At 45.2% G+C, this 27645-nt stretch overlaps 2 protein-coding genes across 4 annotated transcripts in view; both read right to left on the bottom strand.

The window, feature by feature from the left end:
* NECAP2 (NECAP endocytosis associated 2) overlaps positions 1-27645 on the bottom strand; it is a 96273-nt gene that overhangs the window by 62279 nt on the left and 6349 nt on the right. The gene's annotated exons all lie outside the window — the stretch shown is intronic.
* The window catches only part of SZRD1 (SUZ RNA binding domain containing 1), a 32651-nt gene continuing 9425 nt past the window's right edge, over positions 4420-27645 (bottom strand). For 2 of the 3 annotated variants that reach the window (XM_031962775.1, XM_031962773.1), the window contains exons 2-4: positions 10429-10478; positions 8409-8663; positions 4420-7260 (exon numbers count right to left, since the gene is read on the bottom strand). In XM_031962775.1, coding sequence (XP_031818635.1) covers positions 7158-7260; positions 8409-8663; positions 10429-10478 — 408 coding nt within the window. In that variant the 3' untranslated portion in view covers positions 4420-7157. The remainder of the gene's footprint in view (positions 7261-8408; positions 8664-10428; positions 10479-27645) is intronic. The other variant, XM_031962774.1, reaches the window with a different exon arrangement.

A 27645-nucleotide genomic window follows, 5' to 3' on the forward strand; every position in this document is an offset into this window, starting at 1 on the left:
ATCAGTTGGAGAATGGCTGAATAAATTATAGTATATGAAGATAATAGACTATTATTGTTTATAAAAAATAATAAATTGATTTTAGGAAGGCCTGGAAAGATTTACATGAACTGATGCTGAGCAAAATAGGGAGAACCAGGAATACACTGTACACAGCAACAGCAAGATTGTGGAATGATCAACTATGAAAGACTTGGTTCTTCCCAGCGGTTCAGTGATCCAAAGTAATCCCAATAAACTTTTCAGAGAAAACACCAAAAAATAATATATTCTTCCACAGTAAAATGGGGATAATAGCATCTCCCTCCCAGGACTACCATGAAGATCACTGAGATAATAGTTGTAAAGCACATAGCACAAATGCCTGGCACATAATAGGTGCTTAATAAATCCTTATTCCCTTCCTCCTCTCCTGCTGGGCCCTAGAGGGCAAGACTAGTGAAATAGGGCGTTATTAGAGAAAAAGCAGATTAGGGCTTGATGTAAGAACTCATTAGTCAACAGCTCTCTCTAAAAATACTTCTGCCTCAGGGACTAGTAGGTTCTGCTGGACGATAATTAAATGTGGGTCCTCCCTCCAAGCCCCGTTTCCTTTCCACCATACCAGTGTTCCCGAATTGTGGCAAGTGGGTTTGGAGTAACTTGACACTCCAGCACTGCAGCCATTGTTAGTGTGCCCTACACCTGCATGAGTCACCCACCTGGGCCTGGCCCTCACTGAGGGGCTCGCTCCATCCCCACTGAGCCCATGCTAGCTAGTCAGGTTAGCTAGTCATGTGGCTAACCTGAACCAGTCTAACTCCTCTTACAGGTGTCTGCCCTTGGACAGTCCTTAGATCTTCTGGGGCTGAATTGTTCTACTTCCCAGATCTTCTCTTTTTGGGCTCAAGTTCCACTTCTTACAGTATAAAGTGGACTCCAGGTTATGATGCTGGCTGGGGCTGTTGCCTACCCCGTGCCAGGCCAAGCACTTTACAAATACGATCTTATTTGATCCCCACAGCCACCCTAGAAGGTAGATAATCTATTATCTCTTTGCCAGTTGAGGAAACTGAGGCAAGACTTGTCTAGGATCCACAGCTGCTACGCGTTGGAGGCTGGATCTTTTGACTCCAGGGCTAGCATTCTCTCTGAACATTCTCCAGGTTATCAATATCTTTCCTAAGCTGTTGTGTCCATAACAGAATATGATACCCTAGATACGGCTTGCCCAGAGCACAACAGCATTCTAATTTCTAAAAGTCTTGAGGTCTTGAGGAAGCAATGGGGCTTAAGGGACTTAACCTGTTCACACAGCTTTGTCTGAGGCTAGATTTGAACTCAGATATTTCTGATTCCAGGGCAGGTCCCCAAATAAGTTTTTAATGCAGCTCCAACACACCTAAGCATTTCAGGGCTGCTGTATCATACTTTTAATTCAGATTAAAACCCTGGGATCTCCAGCTTTTTTGGTTTAATTTTTAGAGATATGTTACCTCCTTCTCAATCCAGGAAGACTTCCCTTACAACAAAGCATTAAAGAAGAAAAAAATAAAGAACTTCAACGAAATTACTCAACACACTGACCATGTCTGACATACTCATCGTTTACTAGAGATTTCTTCTTTGGAGTCAGGCTTGCTTTCTAATCACCCAGCATTATTCCCTTTCCCCCATTATTTTCATTTACACTACGCTTGTCATTGTGTATAATCATCTCCCTGATTGTATCTTCTTTACCTTGCATCAATTTCTGTCTTTCCATGATTCTCTGTATTGACTGGTTTTTAACAACAGCATTGTTGTTCAGTCACATTTGTGACCCGATTTGGAGTTTACTTGGCAGAGATACTGGAGTGGTTATCCATTTCCTTCTCTAGCTCACTTTAGAGAGGGAAACTGAGGGCAAAGAGTTAAGTGACTTTCCCAGTCACACAGCTAGTGTCCGAGGTCAAATTTGAACTCTTCTAGACTTCAGACTTGGTACACCATCTACCACGTGACCTAGCTGCCCTACAACACTATTATTCTGTTGTATTTATTTTCTAATCTGCTTTATTTCTAGCTTTTGGCAACTAAAATTTATATATATAATTTTGCTATATTTTGGTAAATGTGGGACCTTGTTTCATTGATCCTTTCAGAGTCAATGCCTAGTAGTGCAATGAACATATACGTGAAAAGGTATGAACATTTTTACTTAGCTCTATTCTAAATTGTTTCCAAAAAAAAAATTTGTTTTAGAAAAAACAAAATTTCTTTAAAAAATCCTAGTTCTGCCTAATATTTATATCCTTCCTTGAGCAAATCATTTCCCCAGTTTTTAGCTTCATCTGTGAAATGAGGCTGGGTTAGAGGGCTGCTTCAATCCCACCTCTAAATCTATGGTCAACGTACTGGTGAGCCTATTTCCCCACAAATGCTTGAACATAGACTATTCCCATCTATTTTTATCTTTGTCCATTTGAGAAGAGTGCGGACAAACTTTTTTGAGTTATTTTGACATGTAATTCTCTAATTTGGAGTGCTCCTGCACAGAGCTGAATTCTTTGGAGAACTGCATTTGTTCATATCCTTTGATACTTATCCACTGGAAGGTGATTTTTGGCCTTGTGCTTGTCGATTTCTTAACTTGAAGATCAGGTCCTTATCAGATATATTTTATACATCTTTTTTCATTAATTTTCTATCCTAATACGATTTTGTTCCTGCAAAACCTTGATAGAATGCAAGCAACTTGAGAAGGGACTTTTAGTCTCCTATCCTTGCATCCCCAGGATTAGTGCACAGCACAAGTAGTTATTTATTAGCTTGAATACCAGGTCCTTATCAGATATATTTTGTACAAAACTTTTTTTCTCATTAATCTATCCTAATGTGATTTTGTTCCTGCAAAACCTTGATAGAATGTAACTCGAGAAGGAACTTAGTTGCTTATTTTTGCATCCCCAGCATGAGCATGTACTTAATAAAGAAAAAAAAAAAATTATGATGGCTTGTACCCTTATTTTGGTTCCGTACTACATTTCCTTCCCAACTCGTGAAGTATAACATTTGTGTTCTTTCAGTTTTGTTTTCATGGTGTGACTTTTGATATTCCAGTCACCCACATATTTTAAGCTTACTACATATGAAGATGGAGCTTTTTGATTTTCCTAACAATTTTTGCCAAGTAGAAAATTGAAGTAATTTTTTTTTTTGAGTTTGGTTAAACTCATTTTTTCCCCAATTTCTTTTCTTAATCTGTTTATTATTATTATTATTATTATTTTTTTTTTTTTTTTTGCTGAGGCAATTGGGGTTAAGTAATTCACAGTTAGGAAGTTGTGAAGTGTCATGAGGCCAGATTTGAACTCAGGTCCTCCTGATTTCAGGGCTGGTGCTCTACCACTGCACCACCTAATTGCTCCTGTTGATTAATTTTAAAAACTCAGTTTTGATGATTATTGGCTTATAATCTGAAGTCTATTATTCCACCAATTACTGACATAATCTGGTCTGTTATTTCACTTCAAAAAATTATTTTGAGATTTTAGACCTGACGAAGGTGCCAAGTGGCAGAGCCAATACAAATCCCTAGCACACCTGGGGTGTGTGTGTCTGTATGTGTGTAGAGACTCTTCTTTCCGAGTCACTTTGGGGCCAGCCATTAACAACATTCACCAGCTCTGAACTCGTCCACTTGAGTTATTGTCTAAGGGCCTCTATCTCCCATTTCTTCCACAAGAATGCTGAGATGCTCATTTGTTAAAAAGCTTTTGATTTGGTTAGGACCCCAAAACACATTCTACAATTATTCCAGGAACCAAAATCCTACTTGTAAAGCTCACTGGCCTAAAGTTTGTATGCACAGTGAGTCACACACACACACTAAGTCAAAGAAGCTTTGCACCAATGCCAGGAAGACCAACGGGGGACAAAGAGGCTTGTGACAACTGGGACTGGTGCCCACCTGACTTGATGAAAAGCAAAGATGCAAAGAGAACGAGAGGAACATTCAGGAACGAGTCTATAGCATAATAAAAGCTCACTTTTTTATAGCATCTTAAGATCTACAGAGTACGTTCACAACTTGGAAGTGGGCTAATAGAGGACATTCAAAGGAAGAATCAGCAACAACCTTTGTGTTTAAATGTGTTCTACCCTCATGGAAGGATAAAGAACCACCATCGTGCCACAAGAACCCATGAAAGGGATACTTCTGGAGAAGGCTGGGCAGAGCTCTATAAACTACCATAGAGGGACAGTGATGGAAGGATAGATTAAAAAGGGAAACCAGGATCTAGGACCAAGACTCAGCAGGGGAGCTAATGAACTGTCCAGAGTCACACAACCAGTGCTGAGTCTCTGAGATCCGACAAAGACCCTTAATTCTTAAGACTAGCGTTTTTGTAACTCACAGTAGAGAGCTGGAGAACAGAAGAAACCATGACAAGACTCTGACAAGTTTAAAACATTTATTTAAAATACAATTTATAAAATGCTTAATCTGCTGACTTGGGGACCCACGGAGAGGGCTGGGAGTTCAGGGAGCTGCCCGGCTACTCCAGCAGGGCAGAGCGGCAGGATATATGGCATCTCTCCCTCCCTTCCCAACTCTTCTCCCTTGAACGCACCCAAGGGGCCCTTGGCTCACCCTGGGGGAAACACCACAACTAGAAACAATGATCCACGAGGTCTCTCAAGCCTGTGGGCTGGGTGGCCAAGTGTGGCCCCACCTATCTAGTCTGGACAGGAAGGCTCCCCCAGGGAGGAGCGGGCTGGGCTTTTGGGGTGTTGCCTCCTGCCTGCAGGTGGGGAGCACCCTGATTGGCTGGGCTGAGAGGGGCTGCTTGCCAGCCCCTGCACCCCCAGCTCCTTTGGTTAGCTAGGCTGATGTGGGAGAAGTGGCTCATTGGAAGCTGTTAAGCCGGGAGGTCAGGGGCCTGGCCCATGGGATCAGAGGAGCCGGACGAAAGGACATGGCCATGGATAGGTGGCTAAAGGGGCAGCAGCCTCAGGTTACCGCCCTCCACCCCCATCCCGGAGTTCCTAAGCCAAAGCCCACAGCTCACTTTAAAAATAAAAAAATAAGAAAACAAAACTGAACCAAAGGAAATGCACTTAGGGAAGATATGGACGCCCACAGAAAGCCCAACCCCTTCTCCTCCTCCTCCCTGCCCCAACCCACACACATAATAGAGTTTCCTATTCCCTTGTCTGGCCTTTGGTGCAGGAGATGCTGGGGGCCCGGGGAGGGGCCGAGCTCCGGAGCTCTCACCACCCTCATGCCCTCGGCACCCAGGCAGGAAGTCTCCTCCCGGGTCCAGGCTTTTTTGGGCCAGTAACTGGTGTGGACTGCGCACTCAGAACTTGGGTGAGCAGGCCTCCCTACCCCCGTGGAGATCATTCCCCGAAGGCAGGAGCCGGTACCACTGTTTTGTGGGCCGCTGGTAGTCATGGCCCTTTCACTCACCATGGCACCACTCCTGGAGGCCAACCCCCGAGACCCTCACTTTGGGGCAGGCGATGGCCGCCTCCTAATTGTAGCCCTTCCCCCTGCTGGGCCTGACCCCACGGCAGGACAGGTAAGGCAGGACAGGAGAGACGGTTCCCTCGCCCCCACTGAAACAAGGCAAGGCTCAGGGCCCCTCAAGCAAACTCAAGCTGCCGCCCTGGGTCTAAATATGGCTTGGCAGTGCACTCACGCTACCTGGGAAATGCGGCCATCTCCCAACCCCCTGGAAACTTGTCGGTAAAATCAGAAGCGGGAATTGGCTAATACCTAAGTCATAGGAAGATTCAGTGCAGTAGAAGGGAGCGGGGGTGGGGGGCTGGGAAGCAAGGCAGCCATCTCCACCGCACACAGGCAGCACGCGCACCCCGGGGACCCAGGAGCAAGCCCAGCTTCCACGGCCCCAGGCCCAGCGGCACTTCCAGAGCCCAGGGGGGCTGTCGGACCCCCCTCCGGCCCCTGCTTTGGGAGGCTGGGCATCTAATCGAGGGGAGTGGACACCGTAGCTTCACTCTACAGGTACCCAGTCTGTCATCGCCAACCAAGGCAGGAGCGGAGGCAAGGACCCCTAGAAGGAAACGTGCTGGGTTCAGCTCCGGATTGCTACCGCGAGCTGAGTGATAGCGGCCTGGGCTCCTGGGAGCTCAAACCCTGACAACACTGTACAGATGGCTTATCAGCAGAGGCCTTGGAACCAGACTCGTTCCCATGGTTTCCTTGGATAAGAAATCAAAATACTGAATAAACCTACTTTTCCTTGCTTGTAAACCTGGGCATGACAAGTCTCCCTCCCTCCCCCCAAACTCGCGGCTGGAAGCGACCAATCCCGGCGCTGGGTGGGGGGATGGGGAGGGAAAGTCTGCGGGCTCGCGCACCTCCACCAACACCGGCGGTGCCTCCTGCCAGCCCCAGCCCTCCGGCCTGCCCTCACCGAGGGGCCCCAATGAGACGGAGCCGGGTGAGGGACGGGGGGTGGGGTGGGAGCCTGAGAAGCCCCATCCCTCCTAGGGGCAGCAATAGGAATAGAGAACAAGAAGCTAAGCTTGCCAAAATCCTATCTGTTAATGTTTCCGCAAATTCATCGAAACATTTTAGAAGACTATCAACTACCCTTCTCAATTAAAACGAAAATTCATTTAACAGCTAAAACCCCTCCCATGCACTTTTCCTTGCAAATCAGACTCTGAAACAAACAAACAAAAAAAAAAACAGAAAAGAAAAAAAAAAAGAAAAGAAAAAAAAAAAAAGAAAACGATCCTTTCAAATGGAACTTGCTATTTAAGTGATGAAGACATGCACGTTTGGGGGCGTTCCCATTTGTTTTTTGAAATCCCAAATTAATGAGCATGATAAACTGTTATTGCTGGCACTGGCTTCACCCCAAGTGGCACCATCTGACTCTCTGCTCTGAGTCTGCGGTGGGCCCCCCAACCCACCTCATGCCCCCACCTTCTCCTTTTACAGCGACTTGGGACAGCCCTTGTCGATGTGCCAATCACAGTGGGAGGAGGGGGTCGGGGGTCACAGTGCATGGGGTTCAAGGTCACAGTGGGGAGCAAAGGGGATCACAGTGCAAGTAAATCAGGTCGTTCCCTCTGCTCAAGTCCAGCTGTCCGCCACGGCAGTGCAACCCGTGGCGGACGACCCTGGTGGTGGCGGGGGCAGCATCCTTTCGCACCCACATTTATCTGCGCTGCTTGAAGCCTTGTGAACCATCAGGACCCAGGGGCTGCCTGATCACATTATTGGGCTGTCTGGTGTCTTCGGGCTGCGAGATCCTGGTCGGCCTAAAGGGAAAGAGACGGAAGTGGGGGTTATCTTTGGTCCCTGTGTGCACTGGCACTCTCTGCCCCCTCCCCCACGATCCCTCCCTCTCCCTTCCCCCAAGCGCAAACCCTTCCTCCCCTCAAGCCAGCTGGCCCTTGGGAGTTGAAGGTCGGAACCACTGCCAAGAGACTGGGGGGTGCGGGGCCATTTGTCTGACCCTTCCTTTCTGTTCCCTGTTTCACGGCTTGCCAGGCTCAGTGGCTGGACCCCTCCTCATCTCGGTGGAGAAGGGCTGGGGACCAGAACGAGATCCTGACAAGTCCTCAACCTAAAGGAAAGCAAGCAGCTCATCCCAGGGTGGAAATCTGAACTACTTTTGCACAAAGCTCAGGATTTTGAGGAAATGAAGCCCAAGGGCAGAACGAGCAAGGCCCACAAAATCACAGGGGGTGGGTGGGTGGGGGTCCAGAAACTGGCATAGCTTCGATTCCAGAACCACCAAGTGCCTTGGGCTTCTTCAGGAGGAAGATCAGCGAGTTTGATGCCCCCCCAACCTGACCCTCTTGCTGAGAGGGAACTGGTTGCAGGGCAAGGTCAGGTGGCAAACGAAGGCAGAATCAGACCTCAAGCCCAGTCCCCTGGCAAACAGAGCCGGCTTCTTTTCTCTCTCTCCATGTCACCATCTTTCAGAAATAGGGTAGAGAAGCTTTAACCCGCTGAGGGTAACTCTGAGCAGAGGGGGACCGCGGGGGCTGGGGAGGCAACCCCAGGCCTTCTGACTGACACCCTGGCAGGTGAGACACCTCTCAAAGCCCGAGGGGCCCTACCCAAGATAAGCCCGTGTCCAACCCCTACTAGGCTCAGTTTCATAAAAGCCATTTTCATTTCATGACCCAAACCCTGCAGGCCTCCAGGTTCAGGGGTCACAACCAGAAAACTTGGGGCTATGAGTTCAAGTCCTGACAGTGCTGCTACATAAGAGGGAGCAGGCCCCTACCTCTTTCAGCCCCACCCTCACAGGTAGTCAGAGCTAGTCAGATCCAAGAGAGTCCTGACTTCAATGCAGGAGGAAGCTGAGGCAGAGAGGAAGGAAGCAGCAGCGCCAAGAATTGAACCCAGATCTTGTGGCGCTCAGGCTGGGAGCCCAAGTACCTACCCTTGGGCTCACCTGTCAAGGATCGGCTTCTCTTGTTCCTCCTCAGGGCTGGCACTCCCCAGAATTCGCTTCCGAGCCTCCGCGTACTCCGCCTCACGCTGGGCCAAGGACTTCACGGGGAGGGCTGGCCTGCTGGTGGAGTTGGGGCTACTGACGACCCCGTTGCTTGTGGGCCTTTTGAGGATCCGTATTTGAGGAGGGGGTCCTGAGGGAAGACTATCGTCCTGAATAACGATGGGCACTTTGGGAGGAGACGTAGATTTCCTGCTGAAGGAGAAAGTGAGAGCGGCTTCAGAATTCTTGCCTGACAAGAGCCGGGTGCCATATCTGAGCCCACCTTCCCAAAGCGCCCCAGATGTCAACATCCATGCCCAGGCTTCCGAGCAGGGCAAATCACCGGGTGGCGCTGCCCCAAATAGCAAGCCAACACTCAGCCAAGACACATGAAACTGCTTTTTGAGGCTGAAGCCCCTGGTCTCCTCCAAAGGCAAATCAAGTCGGCCCAGGGTGGGACAAGAGGCTTCCCACGCTGCCTCCTCCAGGACATCCGGCCCCCCAAAGCCGCACTAAAGAGCGATAGGTAGCAATCAGAGACAAATTTGGGTCATAGAGGACAAATTTCCACATGGTTCCAGGTATCCAAAAGTGGAAAAGGCTGTCTTGGGAGGCAGGAGGTGCCCCCTCCTGGGCGGTCTTCAAGCAAAGACTGGAGGACCACTTGTCAAGCATGGTGTGGGAGGGATTCTTTGGGGTTATGAGTTGAAAGTTTAAATTCTGTGACTTAGTGACTGCTCGGCACCCCAAAGCTACAAAATGCACACCCTGAACACAGCTCTCTGAGCAAGCCTGCTCCAACAAGAATCCCAGCTTCCTTGCTCAGAGAGGACCATGGCCACCCTGCGAGAACACGACACCTCAGCATGGCAGTACCTCCCCCCCACAGGAGGTCTGGGGGGCTCAAATCGCCCTACGGACGACTGTTGATGGGACAGAGAATGGCCCCAATTCCTCTAGGGGACGGGGCTCATGCTCCTCAGGACAGTGGGCTTAGCTGCACACTCTGGCTGGACAGCGGCGGGGCTTGGCTTAAGAATAATCCCAGAAATACAGGGAGGGCATGGCCGGGCCTGGGGAGGCGGCCCCCCTACCACAAAGCCACACCGGGAACCATCCGCAAAATGCCCCACTGCGCCTCCACTCCCTCCAAAGGAGGGGGTCCTAGCCACACCACAGGGCAGGAAAGAGACAGAGTGGGACAGGGTCAAGGCAGGAGGATGAAGTTCTTCAGAGGCAGAAATAACCCCAAATGCCCACAAAGACTCTTCCCAACAAGTTTGCTGGCTTCCCCAGAACCAAATTGGCAGAGGGGGGGATCTATTTCTAGAGCAGAGCAGAGCCCTAGCTGCTGGAAGGGGGGGGGGGGGGGGGGGGGGGGGGGGGGGGGGGGGGGAGACTGGAGGGCAGCTGCTGCCATAGCTGAGTTGGAACAAGCATGGGGATGACATGGAAAAACATTCGTAATGGGAGGTGGTACGCGGTCACCATGACGAGCAAACAGACAGACCTGGAGCCAGGAGTCTGATCAAGGAAGTGGGAAGCCAGGAGAGCTAGAGCAGAGGCAGCGCTGACCATCCCAGACAGAGCTTCTTTGGAGAGTGACCGTGGCCCACTCCCCAGCGGAGACCAGCCCTGGGCTGCGTTCTCCTGCCTCAGCTAGGGCACAGAAGCAAACCAGAATCACGGGCTGGCATCTTACTTCCCTTCTCTGGAAGACAGTCCTCCCACCCTAACCTTGAACCCCGTCCTGATGGGGAGGGAGGGGGGGCAAACCTGTTCTTAGAAGCCATCCACAGATCCTCCAGGAAGCCTGGGTGACGGGACATGTCCAAATGTCCCAAGTTCTACTTCCCAGCTCAAGGGGAGGGTTCATTCTCAAGAATCTAAACCTCAGGGTCAGCTAAAAAACCGCATTCACTGCCCAACTCTCAAATAGAAGAGAGCAAGGGTCCTCTAGAGCAGAGAGTAATCTTACCTCTCCTTTTGGGTGATCTTCAGTTTTTTTTCCAACCGTCTGTCTATTTCCTAGAGGGAAAAAATGTATATAAAAAGTGGAAAAAAACATAACTCTCAAATAGAAGTTTAATTGTCTATTTTGTTTTTAAAAGAATCCAGGACAATATCAAGTAAAAGTCAGGTCCCTTTGGTCGGCTAGTAGCTCCACTAGTTGCTGAGATGACCTAAAGGATCCCCTAAATGAGACACTGCTGAGGCCCTGGCAGGGTGCTCAGCCCAGGTGCCCAGGCTGGACAGCAGGCCGGGCCCAAGAACAACACGCACCCCCGAGCTTCTGCCAGAAGAACTCAGCCCTGTCTGGACTCCCAGCCATTCTCCTATCGCGACAGTGTTTACAGGTTTAGCGTGCAGTTTTCACAGCAGCCCTGAGCCACAGCTATTGCAAATATCACGAGTGACATTTTACTTAAAGAAACTGAGTCTCAGTGGTTCTAATACTTGCCCATAGCCACATGGTTATCAAATATGTGAGCTGGGATTCTTTCTACTAAGGCCCTTTATACAAAATGATCCCTAAGCACCACTAATCTGGATACTCTAGGAGATCAGACCTAATTAAAAAGATGATCTCATTTTTCACAAAAGGAATTTTAAAATGGAAACCAAGACTGAAATGAATTCTATTTAGAAGATTGTTTTTATTTTGGAGGGAGAATAACAAACATCCTGCCCCTAGTCCCCAGAAGTGGGCAGAAATTCTCAGCAGAGATTCACTTATTTAAACAAAAGTTGCCTTTTAAAATGTAAACACTCCCAGGGACAATCAATTATTTACACAGGAAAAAAACCCAGTGTGAACTGGTTGAACCATAGGACAAAACCCTTAAAAGTTGAACTCCAGCAAGCGAAAGAATAAGCTTTCTCATCCTGGGACATTTGCCGTCCTTGCAGCAGGGGCTTTGGGCAGGCCTACGGTCACTGGGTGCCTGGGGAATAGGGATGAGGGAGGTGCCAAAATAGCAGAACTCCACTACAGTTCGGCTGCAGCATCACTGAGAGAATCCCCTTCTAAGACATGGTGCACAGTCACCTGTCCACTTCAAAGCCAGCCATAAGGGCTCTTCTGCGGCTCACTCCCTCTCGTCCCCCAATCTCATTCCCACTGCCTTCCAATGCCTTTCTGATCACTCCCTACAATCTACCGCTGGCGCTGCTGAAGGATGGACTGGAGCAACGCCCTAGGAATCTGGCCCTGGGCTTTTCCCAGAACTAGGTGGTCCGTTAATTCAGCTGTCCTGGAATGAGACTATCAACGCAGGGGTCAGTACAATGACATTCACCCATCTACGAGAAAAAGACAGGCAAAGGCAGCCACAGACAGTGAACTTCACAAACGCCTGTGACTGCCCAGAAATGAGAAATGAAATAAAATCTAAAAGCTCTTACTCCCTTTTATTGAGAGGAAAGACAAGGCTCAGAAGTTCAACGACTGAGCCAGGGAATCCAGCTCTTATACCTCCACTATTCTTCCCCTTGAAATGACCACTGGCTACACAAAATACTCTTAACAACACAAAAACTTATGTGGCTTCAAGGAGAAGAATCATATCCGATTGTGGGATGGTAGAAAACTCCATTTTTGAGGTAGGCCTCAAAGAATGGACAGGATTGAAACAAAGGAGAGTTGGAACAATGGAGCTGGAAGAGAGGGCCCTCCAAAGGGAGATCACAGGAAAAGCAAAGGAGCTGCTACTATAGTAAGGAGTGCTCACAACACTTAATCCTTTGGGCAATAGGGAGTCATAGGAGATTTCTGAGCTGGGAGAGACAAGAGATCAAAGAGCTATTTTTGAGGAAGATTAAACTCCCTGAGCTCTGGGCAAGTGACATGATATAGAGCTGGACTCAGCCATAAAATACACTGTTAAACATGGCAGATGGATAGAAGAAATCCCCATGGTCAACAACCCTAGGATAAAAAAGGAGGTTGAAGCCAGCTGAGGAGACTACCATTTGAGAGTTTCCCATTTTAGTTGATGATTCTTGATAGCTAGGTGCTGTTTAATTGTTCACATGCTCCTTTGAAAGATAAGGGCTCAATTCTTTTTGTACAGCAAAATAACTAGACATGTAAACATATATTGTACTTAATTTATACTTTAACATATTTAACATGTATCAGTCAACCTGCCATCTGGGGGCGAGGGTGAGGAGGAGGAGGGGAAAAGTTGGAACAAAAGGTTTTGCAATTGTCAATGCTGAAAAATTACCCATGTATGTATCTTGTAAATAAAAAGCTATAATAATAAAATAAAATTTAAAAAAAGTTGTACATTTAAAAAAAAAAAAAAAGGAAAGATAAGGGCTCTACAAACCCTAATTTCTCCACCCTACTTATGGCTCAAGTTGTCAACAAAACTCAGATCAAATACATTGGATGATTTTAGCACTACATTATTAAATCGAAAGCAGACATATTTCCTGTTACTAACATTAAACTATGTGTCAAAACAAAATTATTTATTCAAAAGGGACTTTGGGAGGAATATGAAGATCTTGTGGTGGTAGGCAGGTGGCAGGGTGGTGCTTGGGGTTCAAGAAATTTGGAGTTATCAGAAAACAGCACTTTTAAACCTTTTCGGTTTCAGGACATCTCTTATTTTCTTACAAATTTGAGGAACTCTAAAGAGCTTTTGTTTCTCAGCAATAATGGTCTAAGACAACTCCAATAGTCTTGGGATGGAAAACGCCATCTGCACCCAGAAAGGAAAACTATGGAGACTGAATGTGGATTGAAGTATAGTATTTTTACCTTTTTTTGTTTTTCCCTTTTGTTCCGATTTTTCTTTCCCAACATAACTTATAAGGAAATGATTGTACATGTATAATTTATAAAGGATTGCTTGCTGTTTTGGGGAGAGGAGAGGTGAGGGAAGTGAGGAAGAAAAAAAAATTCAAAACTTAGTTTTCAACATTCACTTTTGAATGAAATTATCTTTACATATAATTGGAAAAGTAAAATACTAATAAATTTTTAAAAAGAATTTTGTTTCTGTGAGTTATACCTATCAATAGTTATCATATTAGAAATAAAAGCATCTTAATATTATTATAGAAGTACTTTTGACCTTGTGGATTCCCTGAAAGGATCCTGGAGGTCCCTGGAATACACTGAGAAGTGCTACTACAAAGACAAAACCCTACATCTACAAAGATATTGTCAAGAAAGAAAAGTGGGCCAGAAGAACCCATGCTGAGAATCCAGAAGATCTGAACATCAGCCACCCCGACTTGAATTCATTTTGTTAACTCAAAAAGCATTGGTTAGTATCCATTATGTGCCAGGGACACAAAGTCAAAAACAGAAACAGTCCCTGTCCTCTAGGGACTTCTATTCTAATGAAGAAACAACACAGACACAGAAGAGAAGCCAGTCAGCCAGCTGGGTAGAGGCACAGGTGAAGTGACTGCCTGAAGGATGTTGATGGTGGGCCTGGGGAAAGACTGAAAAAAGGGCTCCTGGAGGAAGTAGGCCTAGGGATGGATCGTGAATGGGGACAAGAGCCAGAATGCCATGTTTAGAGAAGAGCAAGGCGAGTCAATTTGCCTGGAGTGTGGAGGGCATAAGGGGGAGCAATAGAAAGTAAAAAGACTAAAATTTGTGTTGAAATATGGTTCCAGTTTCTTGTTAGTCTGGAGACTACCAACATTGTCCACAGAAGCTTTTGGAAGCAAGGGCCTGGATCAGTCAGGTGTTTGGTGGCTTGTGGAGGACCAATTGGAAATAGGAGAGAGGAAGCAGATATAGTGATTAGTCCAGGCAAGAGGTGAAGTCATGAGCCAGGGTGCTCATCATGTGTGCATCAAGGGAGCCAACAGGAGGTAAATGAAAAGTGGAACCGAAGTGACTCAGGGAACAGCCTGCAAAAAGGTGTCATGAGGAAGGAGATGGAATCTCTTAGAACTTCTCTATTCAGGAGCAGGAGGAAGAAGGCAAGCACACGAGTGACAGGAACCATCAGTGAGTCAGAAGAACCTCCACTAAGAGGTCATCAGAAGCTTTGGAGAGGTCTGACCCAGAGGAAGAAGTTAAAACAAGTGGTCCAGGGAAGCTAAAGGGAGAATTATCAGGCAATAAGTAAAGCACTAGTGACCTTCAAAGAGGCAACCTCAGTGCCTTGACTAATAACTGGTAGTAAGGAGACTGACAGACACTAAGGGACTCTTTAATCCAATCCTACACTAAGTCAGACTCTGCTTTACTGGCAAGCAGCCAATTATTTCCTTGGAAGGCTATACTGCATGTATATATACCACCCACCCCCACCCTTTTTTTATGAAAACTTTTCAATTTTCAAAACATGCATGGATAATTTTTCAATATTTACCCTTGTAAAATCTTGTGATCCAATTTTCCCTTCCTCTCTAGCCCCTCCCCCCTAGATAGCAAGTAATCCAACATATATTGAACATGGTAAAAATACGTTAAATCCAATGCACACATATTTCCACAAATATGCTGCACAAGAAAAAGAAAAAACAAAATACAAGCAAACAACAAAAAGTGAAAAAGCTGTGTTGTGATCCATCCTCAGTTCCCACAGTCCTCTTTCTGGGTGTAGATGGCCATTTCCTTCACAAGATCATTGGAACTGGCCTGAATCATCTCACCATTGGAAAGTGTCACGTCCTTCAGAGTTGATCATAATATAATCTTGTTGCCACTTCACACCCCTTTAATGTATCTGGTCAGCAGTTCATAATTGACTAATCCCAAGTATTATTTCTCCAACCAGGATACCCCTGACAACTTATGCTTTGAAGGAATAAATGAAGCCTAAACTTTGCTGTTTTCCAATGGTAAGGCTCAAACACTCTTGAAGAAACCATTCTCAAAGAAAACAGGCTCAAAGCCTTGGACCAAGTAAGCCAGCTAAATAAAAGGTCAAGTAAACAAATAAAGGGGCACCACAAATGTAGCAAATGCTGGTTTTCTGGTCTATTCATTCCTTAAAGGGCTTTTTTTCCCCTTCCTGAAGATGCTAAGCTCAGGGGTATATAATCTATGCAGCCCTTGGCACTGCCAACCCAAGAGAGCCATCCCACTTAGATGAGCTCTCTGCCTTTCTCCCCTCTGAGTGCAGAGAGCAGCCTAACAGAGCTGTAGTTGGAATCGCATGGAATCACAGAGCCAGAGTACAGCAAAGCCCATTCCACTTTGGAGGAGCCTCTTGTTGTGCATCTGGTTCTGACATCACTTTCACTTCTTTCTAAGTGTCCCACCCCTGAGACAAAAAGGCAAGGGAGGGAGCAGAACCACAAAAGGAAGCTGCCACACATAGGGATCGACAGTGTGCAACTTTCTCTGAAGAAGGGAGAGAAGTGTCCTTTCTCAGTGTTTCTCTGGGGCTGGGGTTAGTCTTTATAATTAACAGCTCTTTTCATAAAAGGAGGGAAAGATCATATGTGCAAAAATGTTTGTGGCAGCCCTTTTGGTAGCAGCAAGGAACTGGAAATTAAGTGGATACCCATCAATTGGAGAACGGCTGAGTAAATTATGGCATATGAATATTATGGAATATTATTGTTGTGTAAGAAATGACCAGCAGGATGATTTCAGAGAGGCCTGGAGAGACTTACAGGAACTGATGCCGAGTGAAATGAGCAGAACCAGGAGATCATTATACATGCAACAACAAGATTATATAATGATCAATTATGATGAACATGGTTCTCTTCAACAATGAAACAATTCAGGCCACTTCCAATAGACTTGTGATGAGGAGAGCCATCTGTATCCAGAGAAAGAACTATGGGGACTGAGGGTGGATCACAACATAGTATTTTCACCTTGTCTTGCTTCCCCTTCTTGATTTGATCCTTCTCACACAGCATGACGATTACAGAAATATGTTAAGAATTGCACGTGTTTCACCTATATTGGATTGCTTGCTCTCTAGGGGAGGGAGGATGGGGAGAAGAGAGGGAAAAAAATTTGGAATACAAGGTTTTGCCAAAGGTGAATGTTGAAAACTATCTTTGCATGTATTTGGAAAAGTAAAAAGTTATTATAAAATAAAAAATTAAAATAAATATTACACAGCTTTTACTGGTTAAGAAATTTTTCCTCAAACTATGCCCAAAAAGTTATCAAACTGTGCATACCCTTTGATCCAGCAGTGTTTCTACTGGGCTTATACCCCAAAGAGATACTAAAGAAGGGAAAGGGACCTGTATGTGCCAAAATGTTTGTGGCAGCCCTGTTTGTAGAGGCTAGAAGCTGGAAAATGAATGGATGCCCATTAATTGGAGAATGGTTGGGTAAATTGTGATATATGAATGTTATGGAATATTGTTCTGTAAGAAATGACCAGCAGGATGAATACAGAGAGGATTGGTGAGACTTACATGAACTGATGCTGAGTGAAATGAGCAGAACCTCAACAACGATACTGTATGAGGATGTATTCTGATGGAAGTGGATTTCTTCGACAAAGAGAAGATCTAACTCGGTTTCAATTGATCAAGGATGGACAGAAGCAGCTACACCCAAAGAAAGAACACTAGGAAATGAATGTAAACTGCTTGCATTTTTGTTTTTCCTCCAGGGTTATTTATACCTTCTGAATCCAATTCTCCCTGAGCAACAAGAGAACTGTTCGGTTCTGCACACATATATTGCATCTAAGATATACTGTAACCTCTTTAACATGGATAGGACTGCTTGCCATCTGGGGGAGGGGGTGGAGGGAGGGAAGAGAAAAAATCGGAACCGAGGTGAGTGCAAGGGATAATGTTGTAAAACGTTACCCCGACATGGGTTCTGGCAATAAAAAGTTATTAAATTAAAAAAAAAATTTTTTTTTTTTTCCTCAGAGAATTAAATCTGCTTCTCTAAAGCCTCTCCAACCCCTCATTGTCCCCAGTGCTGCCCCACAGGTCCAAATGGAGCTAGTTCAGTCCCTTCTCTCTACAACTGGCAGTCAAGTATATGAAAGCAGCAACACAGCCTATCCCTATTAAACTTTCTTCTCTTTCTTCCACTGTGTAGTATCTAGTCTTCATTCTTTCTCCTCTGGATCCACTCCCATCTGTTAACGGCCTACCTAAAATGTGACTCGGGGAGGAGTGAACAGACCGTGCCTGACAGAGAGCAGGACACTCATGGACATTCTGCCTAAACTAATGCATCCCAAGAACAGACCAACTCCCTGGGCTGCCAGGGCCTAACGCCGACTTTTGAGCTTACAAGTCACAGGCCTGGCCCAGCCTTGCCTCCCAAGTCTGTATTTCCAGAGCACCTCACGCTTTTCCATCAGGGAAGCCTGCAGAAATTACTGCATCACTGAGCTTGAAGGGAACATATCTAGGCCATATAGCCTAATCCCTCCCTTTTTCAGGAAGTAGAGCCTCAGGGTAGTCCCAGAACAAGGAATGATCACCATTCGGGATCTTGACTCATAATTTCATTTCATATAGAAGCCATAAGCCATGGAAGCTGTCATCCAAATAATCAGTGAGTTGAACCAGTCAAAGCACATTTGTGAATTAGAGGGCAGCTTGGTAAGTAATGAATCAGTCTAGAACAATAGCTTTGTGGGATAATTCACCAGAATTAAGGTGGCCTGATGACCTATGGCTGCTCTATCAAAGTAACTTTTCAGCTCACTGAATTAATGAATTCATTTCTGCTAGAAAGTGCTTCTCTTCTCTAGGATAGTGCTGAATAATGATGAACCACTCTCATTTTACAAACTTGCAGTCGTTCATTAAGGACCTGAGTGACCAAGTTATACCAGTAGGAAAAATACTGTTGACAATCTACCTGGAAAAATGATCCCTCAGATTCTGCTTGAAAATTTTCCTTGATCAGAATTTGTGTCCTGAAACAGCTTTGTCTAGTTCAGAGCAGCTCTAAATTTTTCAGTCTTTCCTATATTGAGCTAAAAAGCTGCCTATTGATACAAAGCAGTATAAGACCAATCCTTTATCTGCTCACCTATTATCAAATGCTTCTATGTCTGCCATCATTTCTCCAGACAAAATATTTCTGGCTTCTTCAACCAATGCACTCTGATCATGACTTTAGTCTGTTGGTGACTCCAAGTTTTCAGAAAGCTTCTATTACCCCAATATGTCTTGGTAATGGATAGGACGGATGTAGCTTCTTTTACAATAAAGTGATGTCTGTAGAATAAGATTTTAGGATGTACACCAGTGATTTTTATTTGTTTTCATTTATACCAGTGATTTTTAGAAAACGCCCCAGGCTCATCAGTCTCCCGATAAGCAGTCCATCTTGGGTGTATCATTTTGGGGGAATATTTCCACAAATGATTAATCTCATCTATGAGTTGATCCTAGAAAGTTTTCAGACTTTCTGACTTTTTTTCCCAAATTATAAGGGTCCACCATACTAAATTCTCTATCACCCTCCTTAACCCTCTCCTCAGGAAAGAATCTGACTACTAGAAATAGCAAAGAAATAGATCATCAATTTGCTGATCTCACATTTATGATTACAATTTTTGATATAATCCAGAAAAGAAAATTGCACAATTCAGTAAAGTGTACAACTCCGACTTCCTTCACATGTGTGGAGGGCAGATTACAGTTAGCACCTCTTTCAGGAAGAAAGAAAACCACACTCCAAATCTCAGAGTTTTTATTCTGGAACTCTTTTTGCCAAATGGATCTGGTGCATTTCTAAGCCTGGGGGCAGTGCTGTCGCTTAGAGAAAGCATTAGCTTTCTGCCAAATCCTTACTATCTCTTACCCCACAAATCTAGAAGAGAACCTGACTTAGCCTAAATAGGGCTTATGATTGCTCTCCTAGGAGCTCCTAAAATGCATTATTAAATAACAGGGCAGAATGCTTCCTGGCCAGAAACAAAAGGCAAGGCAAGAGGCAGGCTAATTCATTATCAGTGTTTTAAAGAGGGTTTCTTGCCCTTTCAAAGAAAATCAATTAGCAGCTTTCCTTCATGTCCCAACATGCATCCTGAGAAGACCTAATCTCCAAACAGTAGAGCTGTGCTCCAAGGCCTCACGCTGCTCAGCTTTAAGACCCGTTGTGTTGATTTCCTGGGCCTCATTCATTATGTTATTATTAGCAAGCTTGGCTCAAAGCCCCAGAGTTCAACTCCCCAGCCTGTGAAGCTGAGCCTTACACAAGTTTGGAGATGCTGGGGATACTCTTGGGAGTAGAGTCCCCTTCCTTATATTCTTATTACCAGGGCTGTCCCTGAGAATAGCAGCCACCATCAGCAACCAGTGTGGGAAAAGCAAACAATTGTCTGACCATGTTCAGCCCATTCTATAGCAATCCATTCCCAGGGTCATTCTATTAAAAATGAGAGGACCTTAGAGATCAGCCAGTCTGCCCTCCTCCCTCAACAGATGAGGAACCAGAGGCCCACAGAGTTAAGTGAATTGGCTCAGAGTCACTCCCCAGAGAAGGGGTTTGGAAGCTTATCCAGTTCTAAAGCCCCTCTCCGAGTGCCTGGGATGTTCCAGTTCACAAGGCCACACTATTCAGCAGCAATTACTAAGCAGCCCAAGGACCAAGGTGGCAAATCCCTTTACTTCACTCCCACTCCAGTCTCTCAGTCAGCTGGTTCTCCTTTTGGGGTCCAATTGTTTCTCCTGCTTCCCCTGCCAGTTTCATAAATCTGCCACTAACAGTCCCACCACCAACTCTCTGCCTGTTCCTATAGGGTTATGGGCTGGAAGTAACCACAGAAACTCCCTGGTCCCATTCTTCCTAGACCCCTGCTGAGGAGGATGTCCAGACTCCTCATTCCTTTCAGGTTTGCTGGTGCCTAGGGAAACACCATGGGGGGCACCCCCCCCCCCAATCAAGGGTATCACTACAGGTTGAGGATGTAGTTCCAGAGCCCCTGCCATGTTGGTCCTTCATGCATCTAGTTCATTCAGATGTCTCTCTTCCAAGATTTCTCTTCCTCTGCTTCAATGCTGCCAAAGTAAGTTAAGGGAGGGCTTTGGACGATAAGAAAAAGGGGCTCCAGATAAGAAACACTAGTTATTTCCTAAACCTTCTTGGAGTCAGAGAACAATTTTTGTTCACCTTATATTGGTCATGTTCCTTCTAGAAACTTACACTTGAAAATCTACTTGAAATCATGTTAGCAGCAGTTCCACTTTTATTTATTGGTAATAACAGCCTCCCACACTGGTTGCTGTAGAGAAAACAAAGCATAACCAGTGTTTAACATGTAAGGAGCAAACTCCCAGTGAATTCACTGCTGCTCTAGTATTAGGCAGGGCCAAGCAGAGCCATCCAACCTGACCTAGACTGGTGCATGCATTGTAAGGAACAAACAATACAGCCCTTGAAATTCTAAAGGGGCAGAACTTGCTAAGCTGAGAAAATCACGCCACGATCACTTTTTCCTTCAGTTCTTCACCAGAGTTGCTGCTGGAGTTCCCTGATCCCTGATCAAAAAGAGATAACTATATGGGCCATAGTCCACAATTCAAAAATAAACGCAGCTGTGCCTTTGCCTGGCTGGTCAGAGGGACAGAACATTTTCCAGAGCTAAAGCACGGATTGAGAGCAAAGTTTTATACACCTCTCATTTAGCTCTTCAGTTGTAGCATCCCAAATAAAAAAGGATGCCCAGTTTCAAGTCTAGAAATGAACTGCTCTCTTAGAGAGGGACCAATGATGGAGCTTCTACTAGCCAAGTTTAGGGAATATCTTAGCAGCAGTGCTCCTGGCCATCTCTACAACGTCTCTGATAATGTCCCTCACAAAGGACCATAACATCACAACTCAGGAGCTGGAAGCCCTCGGGGGCTATTTAGTCCAGCCTCTACCCTTACCTAGACCCTCTTCCATCATCTGACAAGAGCAAGCTACTATCTTCAGAGGTGGCTGAATCCATTCCTATCGAGTTCTCAGATTTAGGAAATCTTTCCTTTGTCAAACCTAAATTTTCTCATCACACCTAGTTAGTTTTCTTTAGGGCAAAACAGACTTCAAGACAGCCCCTTCTTTCTTCTCCAAGTTAAGCAGCTATAGTTTCTTACCCTGTTCTTCAGAGAAGTTTAGAACCTCGATGAGCCATCCTGGCTTTCCCCTTCTGGAAGCTCTCCAGTGAATCCAATGTCCTTGTTCAAACAAGATCCTCAGAACTGCAAAGACACTCAGCAATGGGTCTGACCAGGGTGGAGGAAACATGGTCTCTGGGGACTATTACCTTCCTTGTCCTGGACACCAGTGCCCTACCCGACTTCAGTTCAGCAGGGGAGTGCATTGGCTTTTTGGCCAATCCACACCACTTCTTATTATGGAAGAAAATTCTGGCTTATTTTCAGATAAAGTGCTCTGAGCCATGCTCCTTACCTCATTCTGTACTTGTGAAGTTAATTCTGTAAATCAGAGCACAAAAATTTTATATGCATGTCAAAGGTCATCTTTGTGGTTTTGGCTGAATAGTTTATAATATAAAGCCTTCTCTGGATCCTGACTACACTTAATGGATTAGCTCTCCTTCCCAGCTTTGTATCACCTGCAAATATGTCCTCTATGCTTTTTTTTTTTAAATAAGTCCTTAAATAAAAGGGTAAGTAGCAGAGAGCCAAGTATAATTCCCTGGGGAACCCCACTGGAGACTTCCTGTCAAGGTTCTATCAAACCACAGATACTCTCCATCTATAAAGCACCCACAACCTTCCTGGAGGAGGAAGGAAGGTCAGTCTTACAGGACAGATTCATGATGAAGACATCCCAGATCATTCTCTCAGTTGCCTTCCCTGGAAAGTCTCTAAACTGTGCCTTGAATGTCAAGGTCACTGGCCTAGAGTTGCTGATCTTTCCTGAGCCTGCAGTGCCTCTCAATTCTCCCCCAAGGCCAGTTCTTCCTTCATTGATGTAGGATAGCTTGGGTGCTCTCTTCTTAAGTCCTACCAAGCATCAATTCCCTCTACGGGCCATTTTTAATTCTATCCCTTATGGTCATGGGTTGTTCTCCTTGGCAGAGAAGAAAGATCCATTTCCTGTGGATGATCAGCACCCAATTCATTCAGAACAGGAGTCTTATCCCCAGCTCTGATTTTCCCTCACCAGTGTGAACATAGGAACTACTGAAAACCCTTCCATTTTTGCACATCTCTTTTTCAAAGTCCCAGCTGGCTAATGAGTTTCCTGTACATCCACACTGGTTTCTTAGGCAATTCTAGCTTTTGTTCTTTAGTTCCTCTTTATGTCTTCAAAATTCCACTTGAAGAGTTTCCCATCTCTCTTGATCATGCTCTACAGAATCATAGGCCACTGGATCCTGGACGGATTTTTTCCCCCCAGACCTAGAAAACCTAACAATTGAGCTTCCCTCTCCTCTGTCCCAATGCTTACTCCCACCCCTACCCCCAGTTCCTCAACGATCCCTGCTGTCATGGGATTCCTTAGATCAAGGCCAAGTCAAACTTGCCTCCTTGGTTTAGCCCAGGGCTCCTCAAACTATGGCCTGGGCCAGATGCAGCAGCTGAGGACGCGTATCCCCCTCACCCAGGGTTATGAAGTTTCTTTATTTAAAGGCCCACAAAACAAAGTTTTTGTTTTTACTATAGTCCGGCCCTCCAACAGTCTGAGGGACAGTGAACTGGCTCCCTATTTAAAGAGTTTGAAGACCCTGGTTTAGCCTGTCTTGTTTGCCATCCATACCTGGTGCCCTTCATATGTAGAGATGAGGCCATGGATTTTTACCAAGGACTCCTTTCTTGGACTTTGTCTTGGGCAAACTTCTGGGTACCTCTACTGCTATTCTTCACATGCTATAGTAACTCCGTAGGAATCTGGTTTGGTAACTGATGGGCAGTTTTAGCTTTTTGCCTTCCATTCCAGGAAAAGGAAATTCTCTGCTAAAGCCGCTTTTTATAAATCATAGTCTTACAATACCTTAAAGAATACCCAATTCAAATTCCTTCTCCCCTCATTTACAAGTGGAAAAACAGATTTCCTGAGTAAGTTGATGGCCCTAATCCTCTTCTCTCTATATAGATGCTGAAGACAACAGAGAGGGCAGCCTGCACACCTGCCATAACATAAGCACTTTAGGAAAGGCCCAGTCCATTTCAATATGGTAGACCCTATTTTCAAACAAGAAAATTCTTAAGACCAGACCTCTTGGAGTTGCTCCAGACCTGTAAAACCAGATAGTGGGAAATTGCAAGGGAACAATCCCTTAACTAGGGGGTACTCCAGATTAATTATCAAAAAGCATAGAAACTGCCCATATACAAGTCAAAGACACTGTGTGCCTCCCAGAGAGACCAGGCAGGAAATATGGAGTCATTTCTGCTTCTTTACTATTGCCAAAGAGTGGCAATAGTGGGCAAAGTCTTGTTGGGAAGGGAAAAAACAGGCAGCTGGATCCTTTAAGTGAAGCATCTTGGAAGAACTACACAAAATGAAGGCTGGATCCATTCAAGTGAAGTTTAAATTCATGGTCTTCCTGATCCCGTGGCAACCCTTAAGTGGCTGCAGTTCATGGGTTTTCAATTCAATTAAATAGATTAAATAGAAAGCTCTCCATTTCTAAGAATCCCAGGTGGGGTGGCTAAAAGAATGTGGTTTTGCTCTCCCCTTTGAAGAATTTTTTAAGTCCTTTTTCTACCCAAAAGAGTAAGGTCCCAATATTGTCTCTCTATAGTGCACAATAGGAAAGGAGACTGATTAATCCCCTATTAAAAGGAAAGAAAACCATCATTTCACTGGCATAACTGCACAGTCCTAATCCATTAGTTGTGAATCAAAGTTATTTTGCTTACAAGAAAACTTACTAAGTTATTCTCCAAGTTAAGGTTTTATGTTTTTAAATAAACAGGCAGCCAAAAGAACGCTTCCCGCCTTTGGATTCTAATGCATGTAACTTAATACTCTGATCAGAGGAAGAAATAAGCAAACCCAGCTTTGCCAACAGGAGGCTAGGCAGAAGTCTCCAAAGAGTTGGTCAAGTACCTTAGCTAAAGGTTGATGGCCGAGACCACTGAGTCAGTGGCCCTTCAGTAATACCTCCTTAGAGGAGACTGTAGAAAAAGAAAAGGAGGCAGATGGATATTTGATACTTTGGAACCAGTGGAAAGCCAAGCCAGAAAAGCAGAAAATGGCTCTTTGAAGGCCTAGGAAGAGAAGCTGTCCCACATCGTCCTTCCCCAGAAACAGATTGTCACTTTGTCTTTTAGAGGGTCCTTTCTGAGAACCAAGGTCCCTGAGAAAGATGGTGTTTAGCTGTATTTATCACTCTTCTTATGAGGGAATGCCTGCTATTTCCTCTGTTGGGCTGCTGGGCCTTGAGAACTCAGGAAATGGCTCCCTCAATCTGGGAAGCAGCAGCTTACAAAGAGGAAAAAGGAGATGGGAACTGGAGCCTGCTTTATTGCCACAGACTAAAATTTCTGGTGAAAAGAGCTCTGTGCTATTCCACATTAACAAGTCCCATTCCTCCCATTTTAATCCAATTCATTCCAATAAATACTTATCAAGTGTCTACTGTTAGATAATCCTATGCCTGGCACTGGAGAGAGCTGGATATAGCAGAGGCCCTGCTCTCAAAATATTTATGGGCAGCAAATAACTATGAAGGAAACAGTCCAAAGGAAGGGTTCAGCCAAGGAAGGAAGAACCTTTCCCCCAAGTGATACAAAGTCTTGGGTTAGAAAGTGTCCCAAGCAGCCCTTTTTGTAGTGGCTAAAAACTGGAAACTGAATGGATGTCCATCAGTTGGAGAATGGCTGAATAAATTGTGGTATATGAATGATATGGAATATTACTGTTCTGTAAGAAATGACCAACAGGATGATTTCAGAAAGGCCTGGAGAGACTTACACGAACTGATGCTGAGTGAAATGAGCAGGACCAGGAGATCATTATATACTTCAACAACAATACTAGATGATGACTAGTTCTGATGGATCAGGCCATCCTCAGCAATGAGATCAACCAAATCATTTCTAATGGAGCAGTAATGAACTGAACCAGCTATGCCCAGAAAAAGAACTCTGGGAGATGACTAAAAACCTTTACATTGAATTCCCAATCCCTATATTTAGGCCCACCTGCATTTTGGATTTCCTTCACAAGCTAATTGTACAATATTTCAGAGTCTGATTCTTTTTGTACAGCAAAATAACGTTTTGGTCAGGTATACTTATTGTGTATCTAATTTATATTTTAAATATATTTAACATCTACTGGTCATCCTGCCATCTAGGGGAGGGGGTGGGGGGGTAAGAGGTGAAAAATTGGAACAAGAGTTTTGGCAATTGTTAATGCTGTAAAGTTACCCATGCATATATCCTGTAAATAAAAGGCTATTAAAAAAAAAAAAAAAAAAGTGTCCCAAGGAAAGTGATGTCAGAGTTAGGTCTTAAGACATGTTGATAGTGTCACAGTCCAATCCAGCAAAGGAGACAGAAAAGGCTTCATGTTGTTACCAAGTCTCAGCCAGACCGAAGAGAGCCTTGAATGCCAAAATTTGGCATACTTAATTTGGTGCTGGAAAGCTCCTGAAGGTTTCTTAAGCAGAACAATGATGTCATTAGTGATCTATTTGGAAGATGACAACTGGAGAAAAGGGGTCAGGAGCCCCTTACCATAGTCGGACTAAGGGCCAAGGGTGGCGACAGCTCTGGGAACGGAGAAAGGGGCCACATGGCAGAAGCACCCAGAGATCCCAGGTAAAGAGGATACAGGGCAACGCTGCCAGAGAACAAAGGAGACAAGCATGCTGCATCCTCCCAATAATAATAAACACCCATAGACAAGCAGTAGATCTAACGTTGACCTTGAAGCCACAGGGGCTGGGGCAAATTCAGGTGATCTGGCCCCAGGACAACTGTTCCTCCACAGAGAGGACAAGTCAGGAGTTGCCCCTGGGAGAATGCTGGTCAGGAAAACAGGGCAAAGGGCAGTAAACTCCTGGGCCAGGGCACAAAGGAGGGCAGAAGCAGCCTGGGGCCTCAAGGACTGAACACACCTGGGAGAAGGGAATGACCTTTCTGAAGGGGTTCCAATGCCCTAGACTGGGCCAGGTTGCAGTTGAGGGCGCGCATTCTTATATATCACTAACAAAATCCAACAGTCAGAGTTACAAAGAGAAATTCCATTTAAAGTAACTACTGATAATATAAAATATTTAGGAATCTATCTGCCAAGGGAAAATCAGAAACTTTATGAGCAAAATTACAGACCACTTTTCACACAAATTAAGTCTGATCTAACCAATTGGAAAAAAAATTAAATGCTCTTGGATAGGGCGAGCAAATATAATAAAGATGACAATATTACCTAAACTAATCTATTTATTTAGCGCTATACCAATCAGACTCCCAAAAAACTATTTTAATGACCTAGAAAAAATAACAACAAAGTTCATATGGAAAAACAAAAGGTCAAGAATTTCAAGGGAATTAATGAAAAAAAAAATCAAATGAAGGTGGCCTAGCTGTACCAGATCTAAAATTATATTATAGAGCAGCAGTTACCAAAACTATTTGGTATTGGCTAAGGAATAGATTAGTTGATCAGTGGAATAGATTAGGTTCAAGGGATAAAACAGTCAACAAATATAGCAACCTAGTCTTTGACAAACCCAACAGGACCAAGGTTTGGGGCAAAGAAGCCCTCAAAGACAGAAGAGCTGTGCCTGAGAACGGAGCTCCCATCCCCCCTCCCCACCCTCAGCACCTCCCAGGGCACCTCCGTGGGCACAGGCCCTGCAGTCAGGCTCAGGGGAGGCCAGAGAAGAGAGCCAAGGAAAAACTGATCATTCTGCTCTGGGGAGAGCCGGAGAACAGACAGACATACACACACCCACACCTGGACAGACAACCAAGACCAGTGATGGAGGAATTAGGCAATTTATAGCATGCACCAAAGGAATGAATAACTAGTCACAGTATGTGCTACTCGAGCGGGCCCAAAGGGGCTGCAGGCAGAGGAGGCACGGCACTGGGCACTCAGTGGCAGAATTCTAGAGCTCCCTCAACAGCCAGGCCTTGCATAGCCCTTGGCAGATCTGGAGGCAACTCCTGTCCCAAGTCAACAGTTTGTGCTCTAATTTATCCATACCATCTCTCAGTGTACAAACTGTCACATACAATACATCACATGGTATTAGAGCCATTCTACAGATAGAGAGCTCCAGAGAGCAAGAGCTCCGCCTTGCCCAGTGATGAGGCTGGAATTGGGGCTTCCCGGGGCCACAGCAGGTGG

Source organism: Sarcophilus harrisii, chromosome 3, assembly GCF_902635505.1.
Source record: "Sarcophilus harrisii chromosome 3, mSarHar1.11, whole genome shotgun sequence".
Taxonomy (NCBI): domain Eukaryota; kingdom Metazoa; phylum Chordata; class Mammalia; order Dasyuromorphia; family Dasyuridae; genus Sarcophilus; species Sarcophilus harrisii.